Genomic DNA, 25,512 nt, shown 5'->3' with positions numbered 1-25,512 from the left:
ATTAGGAAGCATAAAGCGACAACAGCAGTGTCCTTGCTGCTGAGGGAAATAAAGGTCAGTCTATGGCCAGGCGGTCTCAGTGGCAGTCAAGCTACAGTATGTCATGTCATTCCTGGATCTTGAGGACACCTTGTACAGCTCATACACAGAACAGTGTCATCTCTCATAGGTGAGGTGAACTGCTGCCTTTATAGTGCTATTAACTTCAGGTGCAGCTCCAGTTAGCCTTTGACTATTGTAAATCTGGCTCTGGGACAGTCAATGGAGGCCTGGGGAAACAGTGATATGAGGGGAGGCATATACTCCATCACAGTGGATTTATGAACTAAATTTTCCCTTCGATGATCAATAATGTTGTTGTTTTTTTGTTTGTTTTGTTTTTGTTTGTTTTGTTTTTTTTGGTGGTAATCTAGCACCACATGACTATTAAAAATCATTTTCCTAGGCCCCCTGAAAGCCAAACCTGCATGATAAAGACAATACAAATACAAAAACTACTTAATGTGGTAGTTATATAGGTACTTTACCTCAAACACCTGCTTTTCATCTGTTGGTTGAATTTTATTTTTATTGCCTTCTTCAAAAGAGGCCCTCTTCATTATCATTTTATAGTAGTTCAATTACTTATTCAATGATTTGTTCAGTAAATTATTTTATTAAACTTGGACAATGGGAATTATTTCATTTCAAAATTATATCAGTGCGCTTGATATACACTACCGTTCAAATGTTTGGGGTCAGTTTTTTTGTTTTTTTTTTGTTTTTTGGAAAGAATCAGATTCCACAAAAATATTGTTGAAAACAGTTAGAAGGTGATTTATAAAAAATGTTATTGTTAGTGTGAGCACTAAATCAGCATATCAGAATGATTTCTGAAGGATCATGTAAGACTGAAACTATTATATTTTACTATATTTTATTTTAGAAATATATCATTTTATTTTTTATTCAAACAAGTCCCTGTTTGTCTATCATTATAGCTATATAAAAATCAACATACATCTAGGTCAAATGAATTTAGTATAACAGGCCATTTAAAAGAGCCAACTAAATTTCCTGCGCCCCTTTTTAGGCTCGCGTACAACTGTGACTACACCAGACAAACTGCACAGATGTAGAATTTGCCGCCTCAAAGGCTTGTCATTTCCAAAAAGAGGAAAATAGAGGGTCCCAGAGTCCTACCTCATAGTCGACCTCTAGAGAGTCTCCATCACCCTTGGTCCTAAAGTGCTGAGTGTGTCTATCCAAAGTGAAGTTGACCTGCTTGTTAAAGCGTTCGATCAGAACAGAGTGCCAGTGCAGATCGTCCAGGAGACTTCCTAAAGTGACCACCATACGAGCACTGCTGGATCTCACCCGGCTGTCATCTGCCAATGAGAAGGTTTCTCATGAGTCATATGTTAATAGCCATGAATAACTTCCAGTCATTAGCATGCACTACTGTTCAAAACTCTGGGGTTGGTAAAATCTTTTTATTGTTTTTAATATAAGTCTTATATGCTTACCAAGGCGGCATTTATTTGATCCAAAATACAACAAAAACTGTAATATTGTGAAAAATGATTAGAATTTAATATAATTTATTCCTATGATGGCAAAGCTGAATTTCCAGCATCATTACTCCAGTCTTTAGTGTCACATGATCCTTCAGAAATCATTCTAATGATTTGGTGCTTAAGTAACTTTTCTTATTACGGTCTATGTTGAAAACAGTTGTGCATTCTCATGAATTCCATCATGATTATTTTTTGCTTCGTAACAATACAAACACTACAATAGTCTCCACTCCAAAGTATATATGATTAAATGTGTGAATACTTCAACCCTTTGAAGTTGCTAGCTTCCCTCAGTACTGTAACTCACCCAGGTTTAGATGTAAGGCCAGCCTGCCACGATGAAGCTCCAGAGTGATATAATCTCCTCGCTGGCCTTCTCCATGCAGTAAAACACCTTCTGTCTGTCGACTCTTAAATCGCAGCGATATAACATCTTTCACCGTGCTCATAGACTTCTGGTTGAATCGGTAGAGCAAAGAGCTTCTGCCATCAAAATCAGCCACATATGATCCTATGAACATGAGATTTTGTATAAATTAACTACTGGAGACATTCTTATTTCACTTAAAATGTAAATAACAAATAAAAAGACAGTACACAGAAAAAACAATTGTGGATATTCATTTCACATTAAATGTTAATATAACATTAAAAATCATGATGAAACCAGATAAACTGCTAAAGCTGTGATCTGCAGGGATTAAAGATGAAAGGATTAAAGTTGCCTGACACCACCTGTGAAACAAAAGTTTTCAAATTTCTGGTATTCAAGAAAGATTCTTCAGGTGCCTTGAATTTGCCGCTAGAAACATTTCAGGAAACAACATTTTTGCACTTAAAATCCAAATTTACAATCAAGTATAACAGCAATAAGTAATTTATTTAACCCAAGGTGGGAATTTTATGAAGCAACGAGAATACTTTTTGTGCGCAAAAACAAAACAAAAATAACAACTTTATTCAACAGTATCTCTATTCGACGCATTCGTGTGATGCTAACGCAGGAGCCGGCCAATAATGAGTCGCCGTTCTGACGTAGAACCTGAAAGTGCTGAACATAATCATTGTTGATATTAAAGTCATTATTTTTGTTTTGTTTTTGCGCACAATTAAGGTTGAACCACTGCAGTCACGTCGACTGTTTTAACTATGTCTTTAATACCTTTCTGGACCTTGAAAGTGGTGGTTAAATGGCTGTCTATGGACGAGTCATATACCTCTCGGATTTCATCAAAAATACCTTAATTTGTGTTCTGAAGATGAACGAAGTTTACGGGTGTGGAATGACATGAGGGTGAGTAATTAATGACAGAATTTTCATTTTTGGATGAACTAACCCTTTAATCATTTAGCAGACACTTTTATTCAAAGAGACTTGAGGAGAACAACAGAAGCAATCAAATCAACAATAGGGCCACAATATGTAAGTGCTGTGACTAGTCCCAGTCTAGCACAGTACATGTAGGGTTTTTTTAAATAAAAATAAATTAAATAGATATATAATACAATATAGAGTTTTAGTATTATTAACGGGTCAAATGTTGACGAAAATGGTTAAAGAGGAAAAACTGGCATCATACACTAAATGAATGATCACACAGTCCCAACCTTCTTGTTCCGAACACAATAAATTCATGCAGAAACATGTGCCTCGTTGCTAGGACATGCATGACAAATACAAATAATGTGTTCTAAAATTAGCTCAAAATATCAAACATTTTTGATATCCTCCATAAAACCATAGCCTGAAGCTAAAAAAAAAACAACGCAATTTTCTGTGAAATCTGTCCACTCCGACTGCCTAAATTCTGCAGACTGGCTCTGACATTCAGCAACTAGCATCAGCTCCTCCAAACTGCAAATTGGGGCAAAAATCTGGGCAAAGGTCATGTAGTGTATTCCAGCCTAGAACTGGAGTTCTAATTGAGCTACTTAGAAAATGGGAGGCTATAGGAAAATGAGTTCTTACAAGAGCACTGTTCCCCATTGAAGTTTTAATCGAGCAAATTAATGGGGCTCAACAGCTCGCAGCATAGACGATCAACTCAGCGAATCAAGCGTTTAACTAATGTTTAACTTTAGTGTCTGAATGCCATAACATGTCCTGAGATCAAATGCTTCACATGCTCAATTCTATATCACATACTGGTAAACAGAAATGTTTCTCAATTTTCAGATGACATATTCAGTGAAATCTAAATAAAGTATGAATTTTTACTCAGAAAGTTAATGAAGTTTGTCTTGAGATGGTCAAAAAGGCATATGACCTGAAGGAAAGTGTCTGCTATGATCCATTTCCCTATTACCCTTTTGAGCAATGCAGCCAGTGTGACTTTATAAACAACACTCCAGAAATTTTTTTTAATTTTTGATAGACCAAAAACAGTCTAAATATTCTCAGAATCAAAACACAGAATGTTCTTTTTTCATGCTTGTTTGCAACGTTGTTTTTCAGAAACCTCTATATCTGTGTTCCAGATCATTAGTGAATAATGCCAATCATGATGCAAAAACCCCACAGCCTACGGGAAAATGAACGAAGGAGTGAGTTTAAAAAATAGATAAAAAATGAATGCCTCCTTTTTTGGATTAGTGCAGTAAAGCAGAAAAGCCTGTATATATTCCAGCATTGAATATAATGACCTATTTTTGATAATAAGCAACTGCTCCATTTGGTGAAATAAGGATACTGTGAGCCATGAGGGATGTGGTCTGGGCATAACAGTCTTGCAGTCGTGATAATGACACTTATCTAGTATTGCACCATTCTCAGGTTCAGCTTGAGTTCACAACTGTCACAGCAGTCGGCTGATTAGCATTATGTGATATGCGGCTCAAGTTAATCTGAGCTGTTAGGTGCAATCACCGCACTACCAGTGAGCACTAGCCGTCAAATCATGTATAATTAAAAGAACATTTATGCTCTTCTTTCAAGGTTATATTCGACACTCAAGATCCAGTGCACATAATCAGACCAGTGCTCATAGATTCATCATCTCAAAACACTAGGTTCAGATTTGTCATGGGATTCACATGTGAATTCTTTAAGTGTCTGTCGTTAATTAGCACAGACAGCTGAACTGTGATTCTTCATGCAGCATTTATCTGCAAAGTACACATTCATCCGAGTTTAATACACGGATCATGCCACTGAATAATGAAGGCGCTAAATGTGGGACCTTTTTATAAATGTCTATGTAATTCAACAATTGATCCATTTTGTATTTGAACCATTCTCAGTATCATTCAAAAGGCACATTTCTTTTTATCTATCTAGCTAACATAGCTTTTCTGGATAAGTGTCTGATATTTAGACATCTTTGTTCGGTTTTGGAAAAGTATTAACAAAGAAAGTCATCAAACGACCTTCATTTAAAGAAACAAAGTGAAACTACTGCTGTCATGCAATTAATTATCTGTGTCACCTTAATTCAACACCTGTAAAATATACTCTGTGACTAGAAAAGGACAAAGGACAGAAGGAATGTGAAGATCTGCAGCAAGAATTATGGGTAATGTTATCACCTTATATACTGTGCCACAACTATTTTATTACCCCTGTTACCAAGACTGCGGAAATGTGCTGTGTGAACTGCTATCGGTTGCTTCTGTAATGTAATTCTGCAACACTCTTTTCTTTTCTTTTCTTTTCTTTTCTTTTCTTTTCTTTTCTTTTCTTTTCTTTTCTTTTCTTTTCTTTTCTTTTCTTTTCTTTTCAACTCTTATGGAATGATGTAAAATATGAACTGCATAATATGGAAAACTACATCTAAACTCCAACTTTAATGCTAAGCACAGAAATACTGTGTACCCTTAAAAATAAAAGCAATAGATGTAACTGCTGTGTCTCAGAAAGTAAAATGCCTGCTGGTCATTTGTAATATATATTTTAAACATGAAATACTCTCACTCACGGTAAGCACAGCCGTACACAGCCACCCTGAGGCCCACCCGACCGCTGGGGCTCCAGTCCAGAGGAACGAAGCGGAGGAACCGGGTTCTGATAGACTGGCTGAGTTTATGGTGGACCACACTGTCTGGATTCATGTTACCCACAATCCTCTGGAAATAGAAAAAAAGGTTTTCACTTATGATTATGGTACAGTTTGGAGTCCCAGTAGTTTTCTGAAACATTAAAGGCACAAATCACGTTTTCATTATGAGAAGTATTATATACTGTACATACACGATCAGGCATAGCATTATGACCACTGACAAGTGAAGTGAATAACACTGATTATCTCTTCAACACGGCACCTGTTAGTGGGTGGGATATATTAGGCAGCAAGTGAACATTTTGTCCTCAAAGTTGATGCATTAGAAGCAGGAAAAATGAGCAAGCGTAAGGATTTGAGCGAGTTTGACAAGGGCCAAATTGTGATGGATAGAAAGGTCAGAGCATCTCCAAAACTGCAGCACTTGTGGGGTGTTCCTGGTCTGAAGTGGTCAGTATCTATCAAAAGTGATCCAAGGAAGGAACAGTGGTGAACTGGCACCAAGGCTCATTGATGCACATGAGGAGCGAAGGCTGGCCCATGTGGTCCGATCCAACAGACGAGCTACTGTAGCTCAAATTGCTCAAGAAGTCAATGCTGGTTCTGATAGAAAGGTGTCAGAATACACAGTGCATTACAGTTTGTTACGTATGGGGCTGCATAGCCGCAGACCAGTAAGAGTGCCCATGCTGACTCCTGTCCACCGCCGAAAGCGCCAACAGTGGGCACGTGAACATCAGAACTGGACCACGGAGCAATGGAAGAAGGTGGCCTGGTCTGATGAATTACGTTTTCTTTTACATCACGTGGATGGCCAGGTGCATGAGTCGCTTACCTGGGGAACACATGGCACCAGGATGCATTATGGGAAGAAGGCAAGCCGGCGGAGGCAGTGTGATGCTTTGGGCAATGTCTTGACGGGTCAGGGCAGTTTTGGCAGCAAAAGGGGGACCAACACAATATTAGGAAGGTAGTCATAATGTTATGCCTGATCTGTGTATATAATATAATGAATATAATGAAATTATTCGTTAATAATGCTACATTTTATAAAATTATCAGTATGTCCATTTATTTTTAAATAAAATCACACGAACCAAGGGTTTAAACTATAAAATTCTGTAAAAACTAACAAAAGTAACATCACATTTTCATGTCTTATTTTATACCATATTCATGGGAAGAACCTTATAATAATTTATAACATGCAGGTTGATCAGGCGTTTTCTGCATAATGCTATTTATGAATGCTCAAATCCAATTGAATCCAAAGTGCAATATTTGTTTTGAAGGTCTCAACAGTTTATATAAATGTCAACTCATTTTCATCTGATAACACACATAATTTGACAGTAATTTGTGTCTGACTCACTTCACAGTTGAGACTTGTATGGAACATGAGAACCAATGACCAAAACACCACATGGTTACGGATGAATCACAAAGAGATGACGTCAACTTTTTTCAAAGATAGACTTCTCCAAGTCCCTTTGAGATAAATAACATCAACAATATCATCAACTCCCCTGGTGAGCCACTCACAGCCCACAAATGCTGTTATGATGCCAGCAAAAACAACAATCTTACATTAGTGACTTTGAAAACCCTGTTTTGTTTTGCTTGCAGACAGACTCGGAAGAAGAAATACTGCACTAGCCAAAAGTGTTAAGGATAGCACCTTTGTACATAAGCAAGCTTGGCGCATTGGAATTTGTGGAAAGATCTACTTTAAAGTCGGCATGAAACGCAAGTTGCAACAGTCTACTCATCCCTATTGTGAGGTATATCAGAGTGAAATGAGAGAAAAGAAGAGATGTTGCTGCAAGAGGGAGAAGTTATTTTTATTAAAGGTTACAAGGGAACATTTTCTTGCTCAAAGTCTTTTGCTGTTGTTGTTGTTCTTTTCATTGACTGTACAAAGATAGCCTGATTCAAATCAAACAGTTCTATACTTTATGCTATGATACAATTTGTTCCCTTGCTAAAGTAGTTTAGATATTGTTTTCCATTATTAAATGCATCAACATCAACCTGAGCACATTTGTCATTACATCATCAGCTCCTCACCGACACTCATTTGAGCACTCAATGACGACAACATCCTGTCCCTGACTGCTTCTTCCTCTCTCTTTTTCCACCTCTGAGAGGGAAAAAAGAAAACAACAATACATCCATCCAATTACCTATCAGTTCACCTCAGCCCAAGGGCACAGTGGAGCTCCCATCGGATCCGGGGAGATGTCCCGGTTACAGGCTGCCCACGTAAACAGCTCCTCTCTATACTTCATTAACTCTATTCCTGTATCAACTCCTGCTAGACCTCCTCCTCTTTCATTAAGCCCCCGTGCACTGCTGGCGTTATCACGGACTCTCCATGGACCGTTTCATCAGCCCTGTTACGTCTGCAACTGTTACATCCTCATGCGATTCACCAGTCATTGTTTCCCTAAACCCAGTGTGAATCTACATCAGAAAGAAAAGCCAGCACAGATGAGTTCAATTGGGGTGGGTTTTATCTTTGTTATCTGGCAGGAAAACGCTTGTTGGTGCTTGCTAATGTATGTCTCTAATGAAGAACAGATTTCAAATTCAAATAGCAAACCATGGTTATTATCATTAGCTAAAACATAACTGAGATAATTAAAATAAAACTGAAATAAAATATAAATATTAGATGAAAAAATTGAAACACTGTAGCAAACATATCTGATGAATGCTAAAGGATTTAATATGTCACTTTTCACCAACAGGAAGCGGTTTCTGAGCTGCCTAACTGTTGATCGGGCTTCCACTGACCCTTTCTAAACATGAATTACACTCCGTCCCTGGAGGAGCAAGGGCCCGAGAGTGTCAGAAATAGACAGCACCTCAGTGCCTCTGTGACTGTGCTTAAACGAGAGCTAAGACAGCAAAACTGTCCCCAGACAATAGACAACGAGTCTCTTCCTTTGCTTGCTTTCCTCTCTCACTGTCTTCAGTGTGCATTGCCTGTGCCTGGAAACATCATAAATGTTTTATTTACAGTTGTTCAGCAGAGCAGAAAACAGACAAAATATCTAAAGGTATCCGAAGGCCTAGCAAGTGACGATTTTTTCATTGTGTGAGAGCTGTTGGTGTGTTGCTAGCATGTGTACAGAGAGGCAAGTGAGAAACTCACACCCGAGGTGATTTTTAGAACACTTCTACTGCGATTCTGATTCTGGCCCGTTACGGCTAAATGAGTCGCAGACTTTTACATCAATTATACTTTATGGGACCCAAATGGGCCGCCAGGCTCATGCTTTAAGCAAGCTAATCTAACGAAACCATGGGCCCTCCTATTGATTGCCTATGGGGCTGCTCAAGACTCCGTGTAATGTGAGACCTGGGAGGTATGGATGTGAAATGGAGGGAGAGAAAGAGAGATATAGAAAGAAATGAGCTGATTTAGATACATGACATGCGGTTAGCGCATAAGAACCAAATGAACCAAAAATTATGCAGTTTTTTTAGGGCTGTCAATCAATTAAAACTTATTATATAATAATATTATTAATTAAACAAATAAATCACTATCACAGTATATACATTAAAGGATTAGCTCACTACAGAATACAAATTTCCTGATAATTTATTCACCCTCGTGTCATCCAAGATGTTTGTCTTTCTTTCTTCAGTCGAAAAGAAATTAATTAAACATTCTAGGATTTTTCTCCATCTAGCGGACTTCACCAAGGTACAGGGTTGAAGGTCCAAATTGCAGTTTCAGTGCAGCTTGAAAGGGCTCTACACGATCCCAGACGAGGAATAAGGGTCTTGTCTAGCAAAACGATCAGTCATTTTCTAAAAAATAAATAAAAAATTGCATACTTTTTAACCACAAATGCTCGTCAAATGCTCTGCGATGCGCCACACATTACGTAATCGCGTTGGAAAGGTCACGCGTGACGTAGGCAGAAGTACCGTGGTAGAGCGGTCATTTTCTCCTTCAACTTCAAAATCGTCTGACATCATTGTTTTACCTTTTTTTATAAAGCGCATTAGGTTTAGTCTTTGCACGTTCGCTTTGTAGACACTGGATCGGACCTTTCCAACATGATTACGTAATGCGTGGTGCATCGCAGAGCAGTGCAAGACGAGCATTTGTGGTTAAAAATACATTTTTATTTTTTAAAAAATGACTGATCATTTCGCTAGACAAGACCCTTATTCCTTGGCTGGAATCGTGTAGAGCCCTTTGAAGCTGCACTGAAACTGCAATTTGGACCCCAATGAAGTCCATTATATGGAGAAAAATCCTGGAACGTTTTCCTCAAAAAACATAATTTTTTTTTGACTGAAGAAAGAAAGACATAAACATCTTGGATGACATGGGGGTGAGTAAATTATCAGGAAATTTTAATTCTGAAGTGAACTAATCCTTTAATATTTTGCCTCAAATGAAGATAATTAAGACATTATTTTATTGTTGCATATGCATTGAACATTACAAAAAGTGACTTTAAAAGTTAAAAATTGCAAATATTTCCTTGCATATAAGCGAAAGAAAGAGTGAATGGGCTGTGTTTTATGTAGCTTTTAATCGTTTAGTGCAATGGATCGTACCTAGTTCAAAAATAGAATTATATTGTATTTGTTTCAATGATAAAAGCATAGAACAATGAGTTCAAAGACTTCATAGTCTGCCTCTTTGTTCAGAAGTTTTGAACCTTCCAGTTATTCAAGCACAACAGCAGTTTTGCTGACGTAAGGCAAAGTCTTTATGGTATTGATCCAATGATCTGCTTGAAAGAACTGCCAGGATTTCACAAAATCTGCCCCCTTGAGCAGGCTACATCCACTCAGGGGGGAAAAAAAACGCTTAAAAGTTCACCAGTTTGAATAAGGTTTTGTGTCCCTCCTGATTAAGGACTGTTAGGCCTGTTTCATATAGTTAATTAATAAACATAAATTAAAAGATTGTGACTAGGAGTTGTACATTAAGTTTATTACAAACTTTATTGTCATGAAATTTAATTTACACAAGGAGGAGAACCATATTGTAGAACCATATTTCACAGAGTTCAGAAAGCTACTTTATGTGTGGCAAAAATAGGCATAGCACTAACACTTACACCTTCAGCTACATTCCTGCTAAGTGGTACTGCTCCACTCATGCTTGCGGTGTGAATACTGTAACCTGTTAATATGGTCGCCAAAATAAAAAAACTTTTGTGTGTGGTGTGAAGCAGGCCTTGGCTTATACATTCATGGTGAGAATGCAAGCTTGAAATCTATTCTGAAAGACAAAAAAGACAGAAGGAGAAAAGTGAAAAAGAGCATAGGACAAAGGGGAAAAGAGGGGGGAAACAAAAATATAAAAGGTCTTTCTGTCATTACAGTGCTGCTTGAAAGCAAAATGATCCATCATATAGAGGTATCCTGGATGTCATGACTATAACAGCTAGTTTTAACATCTGTCATGTTGTTAACGTTTTCCAGTTTGATTCCTGTCATTCTAAAGAGCAAATCCTCCCTGGAAGACTCCTAGAAAGTCTCCGGGCAACCTTCTCACATTCTAGAGACACAGAATGTCTGCGGAAAGAAAATGACAAAGGACGGCATGAACACAGCTCAGTAGCTCGAAGCCCCACAGGCTATAAGATGAAAGAAATGACCGTGGCGAGGCCCCCACAAAGCTTATGCAGTCAGCGATTTTCCGTCAACGTAGGCGAATCCTGTTTCCCCGCCAGGAGATGATGGCAATACAAGATGAGAGAAGATGAAGACAAAGAATGAAATGTGTCAGGGAAACTCCAGAAAGATACATGTCAACAGCTATTTCAGCTTTTGAAGGCTAGCGCTAGTCTGTCTTCAGTTCACCAAGGCCACAATATTAAGACTTAATGTGACATGAGCTCTTTTCATGTAATTCAGCACCTTGTAAAATAGTTTTCTTGTGAGATTATTGACTGGTGGTTATTGATTAAAAATACGAGAAATTCATGATTTTACAAGACGACGTACTTGTTTCTTTCTCTCTATCCTCCTCTGTCTCACAGCAAACACTATTACGCATCAACACACTCAGCAGCAGCAGCAGTGCAGACTGGAGAGAGCAATTATCTGTCACTTTGGGGAGCCCATTCACACCTTTCTACAGGAAGACCTTCTCTGACATACAGCGGAGGCAAACAAGCTCTGCGGTTGCGCCGTCCTCTCAGCCCAAAACCTTTGGCAGCTTTCCTAGCCACTTCTGATACAGATATAACACTCATTAAAACAAAGAACTAGCTTGAGAGCAAATTAGGAGTGTTTTTTATCTTGTTCTTTTTATTGACAAGCCATTCTTTTAATTTTGTAGACACTTTCTTTTCACATAAACACTGTGAACATGAAACCATTGATGCTGTCTAATACTCTTTACTCTTGGCTTGTCACAGCTCGCTAAAACAAGAAAAGTGAAGTTAGTTGGCAAAGAAAGAAAGAAAGGAAAAAGCAGAAGATTCTGACATGCAGTTTTACGTTTACATTACATTTATACATCTTATCCAAAAAGACTTACATTGCATTTTAAAGATGCTTTTATCCATACATTTAGCAATGCTAATACAGGAGCGCTGAGGATCTGATGACTGGAAATATTTGTTCGCTCTGTCTTCAAATTTTGCTGCTGGGAAAAATATCAGCCTAATGTACCATCTTTGCATAATGAGTTTTCACAATAATGCCAAAAGAATGAGAATATTATGTTGTCGTCATAGAAAAAATAAGCCAAGGCAGCTGGAGTATTAAACATATACTACTTTTCAAAAGTTTGGGGTCTGTAAGATGGTTTGTTTGTTTGTTTGTTTTCATTTCTGACAGAATGTCTTGTGCTCACCAAGACTGCATGTCTTTGATCAATTAAAATGCAGTAAAAAAACAAAAAAACGTAATATTGATAAATATTATTGCAATTTAAAATAGCTGTTTTCTATTTTTATATATTTTAAAATGTAATTTGTTCCTGCGATCATAACAGCATCATTCTCCAACTCCAGTCTCCAGTCTTCAGTGTCACATGACCCTAAAGAAAAATTTTAGATATGGTAATTTGCTGCTTAAGAAACATTTTTCTTACTGTCAATGTTGAAATCTGTTGTGCTGTTTAATATTTCTTTTGTGGAAACTGATACTATTTTTCCAAGATTCTTTGATGAATAGAAAGTTCAAAAGAACAGCATTTATATGAAATAGAAACCTTTTGTAACATTTTTGTCACTTTTGATTAATTTAATGCATCCTTGTTTAATAAAAAGTAATAAAAAACTGACCCCAAATTTTTGAAAGTAATATAAATATACATACTGTAAGAGATGAAAGCTTGTAATATTTCATTTGGTGTAAAAATATGTAGATTTTACTGTATACATTATATTTAAAACTAATTATCGCTTTGCGATAAATGCAGGTGTCGAAACTTGCATGATTACAATTGATGAAAATGTCTGTATGTTCCCAGTACCTCACTTATTGGATTATATATTTATGTTCTTTATATTTATATTATATAATATACAGTGCTCAGCGCAAATGAGTACACCCCCTTTGAAAAGTAACATTTTAAACAATATCTCAATGAACACAAAAACAATTTCCAAAATGTTGACAAGACTAAGTTTAATATAACATCTGTTTAACTTATAACATGAAAGTAAGGTTAATAATATAACTTAGATTACACATTTTTCAGTTTTACTCAAATTAGGGTGATGCAAAAATGAGTACACCCCACAACAAAAACTACTACATCGAGTACTTTGTATGGCCTCCATGATTTTTAATGATAGCACCAAGTCTTCTAGGCATGGAATGAACAAGTTGGCGACATTTTGCAGCATCTTTTTCCATTCTTCAAGAATGACCTCTTTTAGAGACTGGATGCTGGATGGAGAGTGATGCTTAACTTGTCTCTTCAGAATTCCCCATAGGTGTTCAGATCAGGAGCCACTGAATCACTTTCACCTTGTTCTTCTTCAGAAATCCAACAGTGGCCTTAGATGTGTGTTTAGGATCATTATCATGTTGGAAAAGTGCACGACGACCAAGGGCACGGAGTGATGGTAGCATCTTCTCTTTCAGTATAGAGCAGTACATCTGTGAATTCATGATGCCATCAATGAAATGCAGCTCCCCGACACCAGCAGCACTCATGCAGCCCCACATAAGGACACTGCCACCACCATGTTTCACTGTAGGCACCATGCATTTTTCTTTGTATTCCTCACCTTTGCGACACCATACAGTTTTGAAGCCATCAGCTCCAAAAACATTTATCTTGGTTTCATCACTCCAGAGTATAGAGTCCCAGTAGTCTTCATCTTTGTCAGCATGGGCCCTGGCAAACTCTAGGTGGGCTTTTTTGTGCCTGGGCTTTAGGAAAGGCTTCTTTCGTGGACAGCACCCATGCATGCCATTCCTCTGCAGTGTACGCCGTATTGTGTCACGGGTAATAGTCACCTCAGTTTGGCTTTCTACTTCTTTAGATAACTGCAGTGAACTTGCATGCTGATTTTCTTCAACCCAGAAGACGCTCCTGTCGAGGTGTTAACTTCCATGGATGACCTGGACGTCTCTGTGAGATGGTTGCAGTTCCATCTTTTTAAAATGTTTGTACCACTTTTGCTACAGTATTCTGACTGATGAGTAAAGCTTTGCTGATCTTCTTGTAGATTTCACCTTTCTGGTGTAAAGAAATTATTTTCTTTCTCAGGTCTTTGACATTTCTCTTCCATGTGGTGTCATTACTAACAGCATGAAATGGGAAGGGGTTTTAACACCCTTTTATAGTCAACTGTCTGCTGGACACCTGTGAAATGAATAATTAGACTCACCTGTGGTTGAACTCTTGTCAAATTAGACATTTGTAGTCTAAAATTTAGCTTTGCTCCAGAGACTTTCAGTGGGGTGTACTCATTTTTGCATCACCCTAATTTGAGTAAAACTGAAATTTTTGTTCTCTAAGTTATATTATTAACCTTACTTTCATGTTATAAGTTAAACAGATGTTATATAAACCTTAGTCTTGTCAACATTTTAGAAATTGTTTTTGTGTTCATTGAGATATTGTTTAAAATGTTACTTTTCAAACTCATTTACGCTGAGCACTGTATATAATTATATAGACATGTCTTTTCTGTGATGCTTTGATGTATCTATGTGTAAAGGATCAAGCTTCTAAACCTGTTGAACGACACTTTTTTGAAGAATTTACATAAAATCAATCAACTGGTACCACAGAAACATTTAGGCTATATACAGATTGCTAAATCAATCCATTTCGCATGACAGCACAGTGTGACTCAATGTCTGAGACCATTTCTTACTGTACATCATGTCAAAAATTCAGAGCTTTATAATGAGCCAATTGTGTATCAAATAAAAGTGCAGGTGGGGTATTAATAAAGCTGAGAGACAGTCCTGACATTATGCACGTCCAATCAGAAAGAAAAAACAATGTCTGTAGTACAGCTAAACCAAGCAAATCAAACCTGTAAAATGCAGAGAATTTATTACCGCACCACTTCACACTGCTGAGCATGTTACCTTTACACTTCTAAACCACTTTATTCTACATTTCCACCACATTAAAAGCTAATTACATCTTACTCGACTGTAATCTTCTCCTTTCATTAAACACACTTTGAAAATGTCATTATATCTTTAATAAAGCGGCAGTCTCATCGTTTGAATATAATTACAAAGCAGCAATATGAGACAATGAATATTCCATCATTTACAGGCATTATAAGTGTGGAGGCCAAGCCTGAGGACAAAGACAACAGATGCGTTGGTAGATCACGCTATCTTCAAACACCTGTGATGATTGAGAGGCTGTGGCAAGTTCAACATCATTAGTATGTTGTATTTCAGGAATCTCAGAAATTGCTGGCAGCAATTCACATGTTTGTAACTGAATTCAGTGTTTAGTTAATGGGATCAGAACTATTCAGCTCATGAAAATAAGCTGCACTGAAGATGTTCAAAACAAGACCATCATTTTCCTCTGCAGCAGCACAGGTGATGCATAATCAATTAAATCAGTAAATATTCAGCCTCAAAAAGTGATTGTCAAAAAGGATAATGACTTCATATGCTCTTTTGAAACTGAATTTAAATAGGGTGATCAGAACCCAGACGCAAAGCAAAAGAGTCTTGTATCACCCCGAAGGGGTTTATTTTCCGCTAATGATCAGGCAAATGTACATTACGCCACTACTTACCAAATAAATAAATAAACTGACATGAAATATTGAATTGAGTTCAAATTATTTGATTACATGCAAAGAAAGAGACTGAGGAGTGATATGAGAAGCACTGAATACCACATTGTAGGAAATTGGTTGTCAGGGACAATGGTGAAATATACAGTTTAACGATCATTACAAAAAAATATTCAACTGCAGAATGTTGTGACTGACCAATCAGAATTCAGTATTCCAGATTACGCTGTAATAATTTTGTATAATGACCACTAAACTGTATAATCTTCCATTGCCCCAGACAACTGATTCCCATAGCTGTGCGAGTTCAATATTTCTTCCCACATAATACAATATAATAATTTAGACCAAAATCAATATCTCATTTGCATTTCTTCATTTATTACGCAAGCGGGATAATGCACAGACAGCCAGTCATTTTCACAAAATAAGGCCCTTCGGGGATTATACAGTAAATTGGTACCAAAATACACACTTACCCCAACATTGTCCTCAAACATGTACTGTTTCCAGATGCGTCCGGTGTCACTGTACAGGAGCATGTAGGCACTGACCCAGTCCGAGCTGCCATGACGACCTTGTGTGGCCACTGCTGTGACCTCCATTCGTTCCTGGAGGTCAACCTGCAGCCAGGGCGACCTGTCCGTCGACTCTGGGCTCCAACCACCTCCTCCTAGAGAACCCCATAAGGTCCATCAAAATCTTATTCAACTTTGAGTGTCATATAGTACCCTTGCTCAAAAGCAAGACATACAGGAAAGGAAACTGGTACAGGTTTTCATTGAAGCAACTATATGAAATGATCAAATCTGCATTTCAGTTTGGCTTTTCAATTGGTTTTGTATTCATGGGCTGAGCTGCTGTCAATCAGTAGACTGCTTCCACTCCAAAAACAAGCCAAGAGCCTCAACCTCTTGACCTCACTTAACATGTACAGCATTCACTTCAGATCACAGAAGGCTGTTGGCACATGTGCTCCATATAAAAATGCATTTCTGCCTCTACAATCCTCCAGCTCAGAACTGTGTGGAGAAATTGGTCTGACTTGAGCAGAGAGGTTCATTACTCAAGCACTGCGGACACCACAGGAGCAGATCAGAGCAGAATTTTAAACTGGGGACCTCTGACTTGAAAGAAGCAGCGTTTACAGACCCCCTAGAGAGAGGAATCATTTAGTTTGTTACAGATGCACGCAGAGGTTGGTCACATCTATAAATAGCTCAGGACATGCAGAGATAGGGTGAAAGCAAAAGCTCAATAACACATCAAACTTGCAATTTTCTGAAGTTGTAGTTTTTTTGTTTTTTTGTCATTTTGAGCATGATTTAAAAGCACATGGATGCAGTAAATATTTAATAAGCGCTTTGCATCAATGCATCTTGTAAGGTTTTTCTTCAATCCATAATTTATTCATATGTTTTAAAGTCCCCCTGTGGTGAAAATCAAGTTTTTAATGTTGTTTATATGTGGTGTTTTTAGTATGCTTTAAGACAAACCATGTGCAAATTCATAAGTCAACACCATTGCTGAGTATTTTCTCTTTAAAACTGCAGTGATCTAAAGACAGTTTCAAAACCGCGGTTTGAAATCACTGGTGTTTGTGACGTCACAAACTACCTTGTAACCAAGGGCTTTAGCATATCATTAACATATCATTATTTTCTGTTGACAATCACGTCAACGTGCCTGCGGGCTTTAGCATATCATTAACATATCCTTATCATTTTCTGTTAATATGAAAAATCTGGAAGATTTAGCAATATAGCGGGTGTATTTCGATGTTATGGTGAACTATATGCCTTTCTCCACTTACGTTCTAAGTTGTTCAAAGCGTTTCTAAGGATATTTATTTTTAGAAGGCAGCTGTCTATCTATGAACGGGAACATGGTTTGTGTAACATTAGCTACACATTATTAGCTGTTTGATAATGTAGTCAACCAAAAGGTTAATCATATTAATTACCATTATGTGTCCGACGTTGTAAAAAGCGATACCATTGTGCAGCATTTACCTCAGTAAGTTGACCGAGTGGATCACTGAGCTTGTGCGAGTGAGTGGAGGCGGGGCTAATTAGCATATTCATAGATACTCATATAATAAATGAGGCAAGGGTGTAGAGTTACATTCAAGTTATGGAGACATTTTTTTCACAGGAAATTTTTTTTTAAATATGTCATTTTGGTGATCAAAGATGAGTTCTAAGGGACAAAATTATTGACTACAGGGGGACTTTAAACAAAGGTCTAGATACAATGTTCATACAGATGATGATGATCTTATAATATAAAATATTTTAATTGCATAAAATATTGTATAATAATTGTATAAATATAAAGAATATTCTCACACAATACATAAATACAAAAAAAGTTTGGAGTCTGTAATATTTTTTTTAAATGTTTTTGAAAGCATGATTATAAACACAGTAAAAACAACAATATTGTGAATTTACATTTACAATGTAAAATAACTGAATACATCTTAAAATTTAACTTATTTCTGTGATGGCAAAGGAAAAATTTTCAGCAGCCATTATTCCAGTCTTTAGTGTCACATTTTGAATAGGACTTTTTAAAAACTTTTGTATGCAGAAAAGGTTCAAAGGGTTCATAAACAAAAGGCTCCCATAACTCTAAGAAGGCTTAAATTCCCTAGGTGTCATTTATGTTGTCTCCTTAACTGACACAAATATGAATGAAATAACAAACACACAAGAACTTAAACTTACCATCTCTTTTGTTTAGCTTGGCAAAATATGCAGCCCGACTGTCTGAGAAATGTGAAGAGCTCTGAAAGGAAGTTGCTGGCAGAAGAGATGCCAGAGATCCATCACAGCTGTCTGGATAACACAACAAATAAAAAACAGACAAATATTAGCTAATATGAAAATAAACCCCTCTACTCACGTATGTGTAAGATTTTCTTCAGGCGAATCCTTTACTGTTGAGATAATCTTCCAACAGACAGGTGAGATGGATCTTTTCACTAATACATCTGTAAAAAAAATCCTGATAGTGTGGAACTTCATGGCAAATTCATCTTTATGTTGTTCATATTACACCTATTTGTAGGCTAGAGAGTCTGAATAACTGAGTGAACCTTTTTCTTAAGTTCAGACCTGTAGATTTGAGGCACAACCTAAAAAATAAAATAAAAAAAAATACAGATATCAGATGAAATTAAATTTAGCAATTATTTGAATAAAATAAAACAAATACACATATAAAGATTTGACATTGACATGGTTTTACATTTTTTTTTAAAAAAGGTTGCATAATCTTTGTAATTTAAACAAAAAATGGCGTAGTGGTCAGAAGCTTAAAAATGAGATGGAGAGAAAACAGGTTTCTGGGTCAAGAAAGCAACTGCTGAAGGTTATCTCTATGGTAACAGCAAAATATACCTCTGTACTTTAGTGAAAGTGTCATAATTAGGGTTAAAACTCAGTAGGGGTCTTGACTTTACTGTTTGATAGAAAAGGTTATGTGCTATTTTATCATGTAAAGTTCACAGACAAGACAATAAATCACCTATTTATACTATACTATGAAAAAAAAAACATTTCTAGCTTACAAAATCCACTCACACAAAAAATTCAGCTAGAAATTAAAAAAAAAAAATGATTTAGTAAAACTCTTGCCCATAAAACAAGCATGCTTTTACAAGGTCAATGAAAGTTGCCCCATAGTACTAATGTCCCACATGAAGTGTCCTCAAATAAGACTTCCAATGGCTTTAGGACACAAATACTTTAAAACCTACTATTAAACACCGCAAATGCCATTTTGAACTGTAAAGACAACCGCATGTTTTTAATCAATGACTGAAAATCAAAATGAATTTAATTAGCATGTCGACAAACATCTCGAACCTTCTCCTGGGTGTCTGCTAAAGATGCTCAGCTTCTTTCACTGTGGTTTTCATTAAAGCTCCCCAAATGATGTGAATTACTTTGCATTGCAAGCAAAGGCCTTGAGGCAGGAAGAAAGAGATATGAAAGGGTAATTGAATATCAATAATTACACATGGGATTTCTCGGTCAGCTCCCTACCGGTGATGCATTCCACAAACACACTTCTATTTAAAAACATTCTGGTGTACTTTATGATTGCCGTCCAGAGTTACATGCAAGAGACAAAGCCTTGGAAGCGCACTTAGATAAATTGATAGCTGTAAACATAATGAAATGATAGTCATCAATACGCAGAGTCAGATATATGAATAATTACTTCAATCACAAAAAGCATAACAGAGAAATGCTGCACGCTCCAGATAACCCCTCCTTTTAAATTTAGACGACATATGTTCAGCTATTAACCTCCCGCTAAGCGCTAACCACTTTTGACCTTCATACATATGTGAAGTCACCGCAGTGTCTGAATCTCCTCTCTGTATCATATTCTTATGTTCAAGCTCTCTTGACCTTTGCAGATTCCTGAGACCAACAACTAAGAAAATAAGATCTCTTTCCTGAAAGCTGTCATGAAACGTTAATTGTCAGAAAATGAAAAGCTCTTATTTAAGCAGACCTTACAATTTGTCATTCTGCACGAATTCCTAAGATGAGAATAATGAACTTTCATCCAATTACGGGAATTTGGGTTTTGAGTATTTTTGCCAGATAATGATGGCACGACACTGACATTAAACAGAAAATAACTGTAATGTGGCATTTACTAGGAATATAGCTATTCTAGTCTCCACATCATAAGTGCATTCAGTTGTTTGGTGTTAATTGAAAAAGTTTAACACATTAAGAAATAAATTGTTTTATTGTGAAGTCATCTGAATGAAAAGTGTACTTGAAGAAAATATAACATTAATGGGAAAAAAAGGCCACTTAAAAGTACTTCAAGAAAGTACACCTTCATACTTTATATTATATGTCAAATTAAAAGTTTTACTTTTTAAATGATTGTTTTTATAGTTCTTTATCATGCTTTATAGAAGTACACATATTTTGAAGTGTTGTATAGTTGTAGTATGTTATTTGAGTTTACATTTAAAGTGATTATATTTAAAATTTCATCATAATTACAACTGTGTAATTACAAATATATTTAAATACATGACATATATTCATTTCAGTAGAAATGAAATTGAAGTATATTTTAGTTTACCATAAAGCATTCAGCAGTACAGAATAAAAGACAATAGAAGTAAGGGTAACACTTTACAATAAGGTTCATTAGTTAACATTAGTTAACTACAATAGTTAACATGAACTAATAATGAACTGCACTTCTACAGCATTTATTAATCTTTGTTAATGTTAATTCAACATTTACTAATACATTACTAAAATCTTGTTAACATTAGTTAATGCACTGTGAACTAACATGAACAAACAACGAACAACTGTATTTTCATTAACTAACGTTAACGAAGATTAGTAAATACAGTAACAAATGTATTGCTCATGGTAAGTTCATGTTAGTTAATACATTAACTAATGTTTAACTAATGAACCTTATTGTAAAGTATTTCCGAAGTGAGTAATTATGACATTACACAAAGATGCACTTAATTACTACTTAAGTGGGTCATAAGAACTCTTAAGATCAGATAATTGTAATTAATATAAATTTACACTATTTTCAAGTAACAGTATTTACAGTGTCTTTGTTACACATTGCATTTACTGTACATGCTATAGTAAATTATGCATAATTAATTACATGCAACTAATCCTAAACCAAACCCTAATCCTAACCCTATACTAAGTACATGATGTTAATTAATATTATTCAGTACTTAAATGTATAATTACATTGTAACAAGGACATCTTAAAATAAAGTGTAACCCATTTTCATTTAATTAACATGCAATTAAGTGTCTGAAAACATAACATTCAGTTCACACCTAAGTATATTCTTTGAAAGTATATTATTTCTGTAATACAGTAGGTGCTCTTTTTATAAGTAAGCCAAAGTGGACTTTTTTCGCAAGGGTCTGTAGATATGCTAGTTGCGTAGTGTTGTTTGGTGATGCGAAGAGTAAAAATTAAACAATGAAACACACTTATTATCATGCTTTACCAGTGGAGATAATGGGAGAATCAAGTAAGAGAATTAATTATTGTGTAGTCCGGTCTCTAAAACTCACAAGTATGAGTGTAATGTGCATAAAAGTCAGAAACCATCATGTTCATCCACACTGATAGATGGCATTTAGTGCAAATTACTGAACAAATCTGCACCTTTTCATGAAAGGAATCAAAATGTCTAAGTTACAATACATCATGTAGTATTACTGCACAAACTTACAAGGGCGATGACAAGAACCTTTTAGAGAAAGCCTGTGGCGGCCCCGGCTTTCCCTGTGTGCTCGTTGAGCTGCGTTTAGGATTACTGTGCCTCCAGCGTGGAGTGGCAGATTATGAGTACAGCGATCTGAGCGTGTCAGCGCTCACAGGCCGCTGATCCGGGATAAGGCAGGGGAGCAGATCTGCTTGGACTCCAACTCTCTCTCCATTGTTCCACGTCTCCACGCCAGTGCACAGCAAGAAACTCTAATCTGCTGTAGAGCAAGCGAGGACACAGTGAAAACTGGCCGCCAAGCGATTACAATAATCACTGCATTCCAGCCATCTGCGGGTCGAGAGCTGTGTTCATTTAGTGAATCCATTCGGTTTCAAATAATGTCCACGACAGGCTAGAGGGAGCCGAACAATGTTTTTAGCTCGATGAAGTAACAAGGATTGAGTGCAGATGAGGTAAAATATCATTCCATTGCTGCAAAAACCCTCTGCGTGACCTGACTTGACTGCACTTATATCATGTATGTGAACAGATGTCTGTAATACTGATTTAACAGCCAAATGAAGAGGATCAAGCTGTTTTCATACATCTGAGTGTCTTATTCTCCCGTCGTGTATATTACATAGCAGCCGTAATACATCAGAACTCCTCAGGGATTATGCAGATGACACTGTCACACGCTCTAACTGCACCATTCAACCCCTTTATGATTTAACCCTTTCATTCTTCCTATTCGTCTCATTTCTATCTACATCATACAGTCTCATTAGCTGTGAGAAATGTAATTCATATTATACAGCTACACTTTGTTTGAGCATTTATTCAAATTAGACACACCGAGTTTGTTTAAATTCACAAAACGCTACGTTCACACTATTTTGCAAGCTATTTTGAAAGTGTTTAACTTGCCAAGCTAGCGCATCTTAAATGGAATAAGTTAAACCACAAGGTACTTTGGAAAACGAAGTTAGCTACACTGAAAGCAGCAATCTAAACTGAACTTATTTAAGGGGCAATATACATTTTTATAAATAATAAAAAAGTTATTCAATGATATACAGTACACTACCATTCAAAAGTTTTGGGTTGGTAAGATTTTTTAATGTTTTAAAAAAAAAAATAGTCTTATGCTCACCACAGCTGCATTTATTTGATCAAAAATACAGTAAAAACAGCAATATTGTGAAATATTATTACAATTTAAAAGAACTGTTTTTTGGTTTTAATACTTTTAAAATGTAATTTATTCCTGTGATGCAAAGCTGAATTGTCAGCATCATTACTTCAGTCTTCAGTGTCACATGATCCTTCAGAAATCATTCTATTCTGATTTGCTGCTCAAGAAACATTTCTTATTATTATCAGTGTTGAAAACAGTTGTGCTGCTTAAAATTGTTGTGGAAATTATGATGCATTTTATTTTTCAGGATTCTTTGATGAATAGAAAGAAATGAACAGCATTTATTTACATTTATTTATTACATTTAATAAAACAATTATTAAATAGAAATATTTTGTAAGATTATAAATGTCTTCACGGTCACTTGTGATCCATTTAATGCATACTTGAATGAATAAAAGTATTAATTTATCTCTTTTTTTAAATCTTCCCACAAATGTTTGAATGGTATCACGGTTTCCACACAAATTTGAACTGTTTTCAACATTGATAATACTCAGAAATGTTTCCTGAGCAGCAAATCTGCATTTTAGAATGATTTCTGAAGGATCATGTGACACTGAAGACTGGTGTAATGATGTTGAAAATTCAGCTTTGATCACAGGAATAATATATTACATTTTACAATATATTCACATAGAAAACAGCTATTTTAAATTGTAATACTTCTTCACAATATTACTGTTTTTACTGCATTTTTTTTTTTTTTTATTAAATAAATGCAGCCTTGGTAAGCAGAAGAGACTTGTTTCAAAGACATTAAACAACTGTAATGTTTCCAAACGTTTTATACAGTATATTTTCTGCCTTATTCTGTAATCATTTTTTTTTTTTTACATTGTATAAAATCCATGAGGACTTAATGCACAAGTTTGCATTACATAAACCAATCATAAAATTGTCATAAAATACAGGAAACAATTTTTATAGATATTAGTGGTTATTATTCAGCACAATCAGCAGTGGATTTGATTTCTTACTAAATTAAAAGCAAGAGATAAGATAAAAAAAAAAAATAAATCTGTCAATTAGACAGTCACAGTCTGTGTGTTTAGTTTCATTTTCACTGACTTTTAGTTGGTTTGACTTCAGTCACGTTTCCTTTGTTCTAGTTTCCCGCCATTAATCTGTTACCAAGGACACTCATTTAACGATCACACCTGCTTGACATTTGGTTCGTTATCTTGTGTATAAATGCCCTCTGTTTTCAGTTCCTCATTGTCCTATTGTTTGTGTCTTGCTACACGTTACCTGCTTCTTGTATTGGATTTATTTGAGTTTGGTTTGTAAATAAATACTTTGTTTTGGAACCTTTTTCATCCTACTCTTCATCATCTGAACCTATATGTGACAGATAGAAACTGGTATTACACCCAACATTTCTGTCCCCTTCACTTCTGAAATGACGGCTACACCCCTGAGGGAAGCACTTAATGCAGCTTGTTAGAAGCTTTTTATTAGAAAAGATATAGAAATTGGCAGATTACTCTAAGGTTTTCTCTTCTAAATGCAAACAGACATGCACACATTAAAAAAACAACAATACCACCTGAATAGCAGTAAAGGTGTTTATGCGCAGACTGAGTGAAATCTGTGTAATGGGCAAAAATCTACTAAACATATTTCACTCAAAGAATTTTCCATATTAAACCAATTTCACTCCACATGTGCACACCTTTAACAGCATTCAAATGGTTTATTCAATGTCTGCATGTCCTGCATGAATGCATGTGTGTTTATGCTTTGACATCAAAACGAGAGAAAAACACATTGACTTCCAATTCTAATGTAAAGACCGGAATGCATGTGTGAATTACACTCTCTGTAATTCAAATCAGGCCCTTTCAGTTAGTACTTGTGCTTAGATCTGGTAATTTAGTGTCTCTCCTGAACTCTGCTCTCATTTCTCATCATTTCTCTTCTAATCAACACAGAATGGCCATTTTCATTAAGCTCAAGTGGCTTTTGTTTTTGTTCTGCAGTCTGTGTATTTGTGTTAGCAAAAGATTAATAGTCAAAAACTGTCCCTCAATGATAATATGTATTTAGTATCAATGTAATTGTATTATCCTGCTCTCAATGATAAGCATAAATAGCTTTCTCACTCCTACACATGCTGGGAAATGAAAGCTCTCAATATCTGATTCTATCAGCATTCGTTTAGAGCGAGCCATCCATCTTTAACATCATTGACTCCCACTGTCACAGACTGCAGCCCAAACAGATGCTGGCTGCATTAATTATATTTCACAATTGTCAGCAGATTAACGAGGACACTTGTGGTCGCCAGCATGTC

At 36.2% G+C, this 25,512-nt stretch overlaps 1 protein-coding gene across 1 annotated transcript in view; it reads right to left on the bottom strand.

The window, feature by feature from the left end:
* The window catches only part of cntnap5a (contactin associated protein family member 5a), a 79,696-nt gene that overhangs the window by 37,471 nt on the left and 16,713 nt on the right, over positions 1-25,512 (bottom strand). Inside the window, exons 2-6 of the mRNA XM_051906218.1 lie at positions 18,504-18,614; positions 16,254-16,447; positions 5,471-5,618; positions 1,864-2,067; positions 1,183-1,367 (exon numbers count right to left, since the gene is read on the bottom strand). Of these exons, the coding sequence (XP_051762178.1) occupies positions 1,183-1,367; positions 1,864-2,067; positions 5,471-5,618; positions 16,254-16,447; positions 18,504-18,614 (842 nt within the window). The remainder of the gene's footprint in view (positions 1-1,182; positions 1,368-1,863; positions 2,068-5,470; positions 5,619-16,253; positions 16,448-18,503; positions 18,615-25,512) is intronic.

This window comes from Ctenopharyngodon idella, chromosome 9 (assembly GCF_019924925.1).
Source record: "Ctenopharyngodon idella isolate HZGC_01 chromosome 9, HZGC01, whole genome shotgun sequence".
NCBI classification, from domain to species: domain Eukaryota; kingdom Metazoa; phylum Chordata; class Actinopteri; order Cypriniformes; family Xenocyprididae; genus Ctenopharyngodon; species Ctenopharyngodon idella.
The sequence above is the reverse complement of the archived record's forward strand: the minus strand, read 5'-3'. Positions and strand labels throughout refer to the sequence as shown.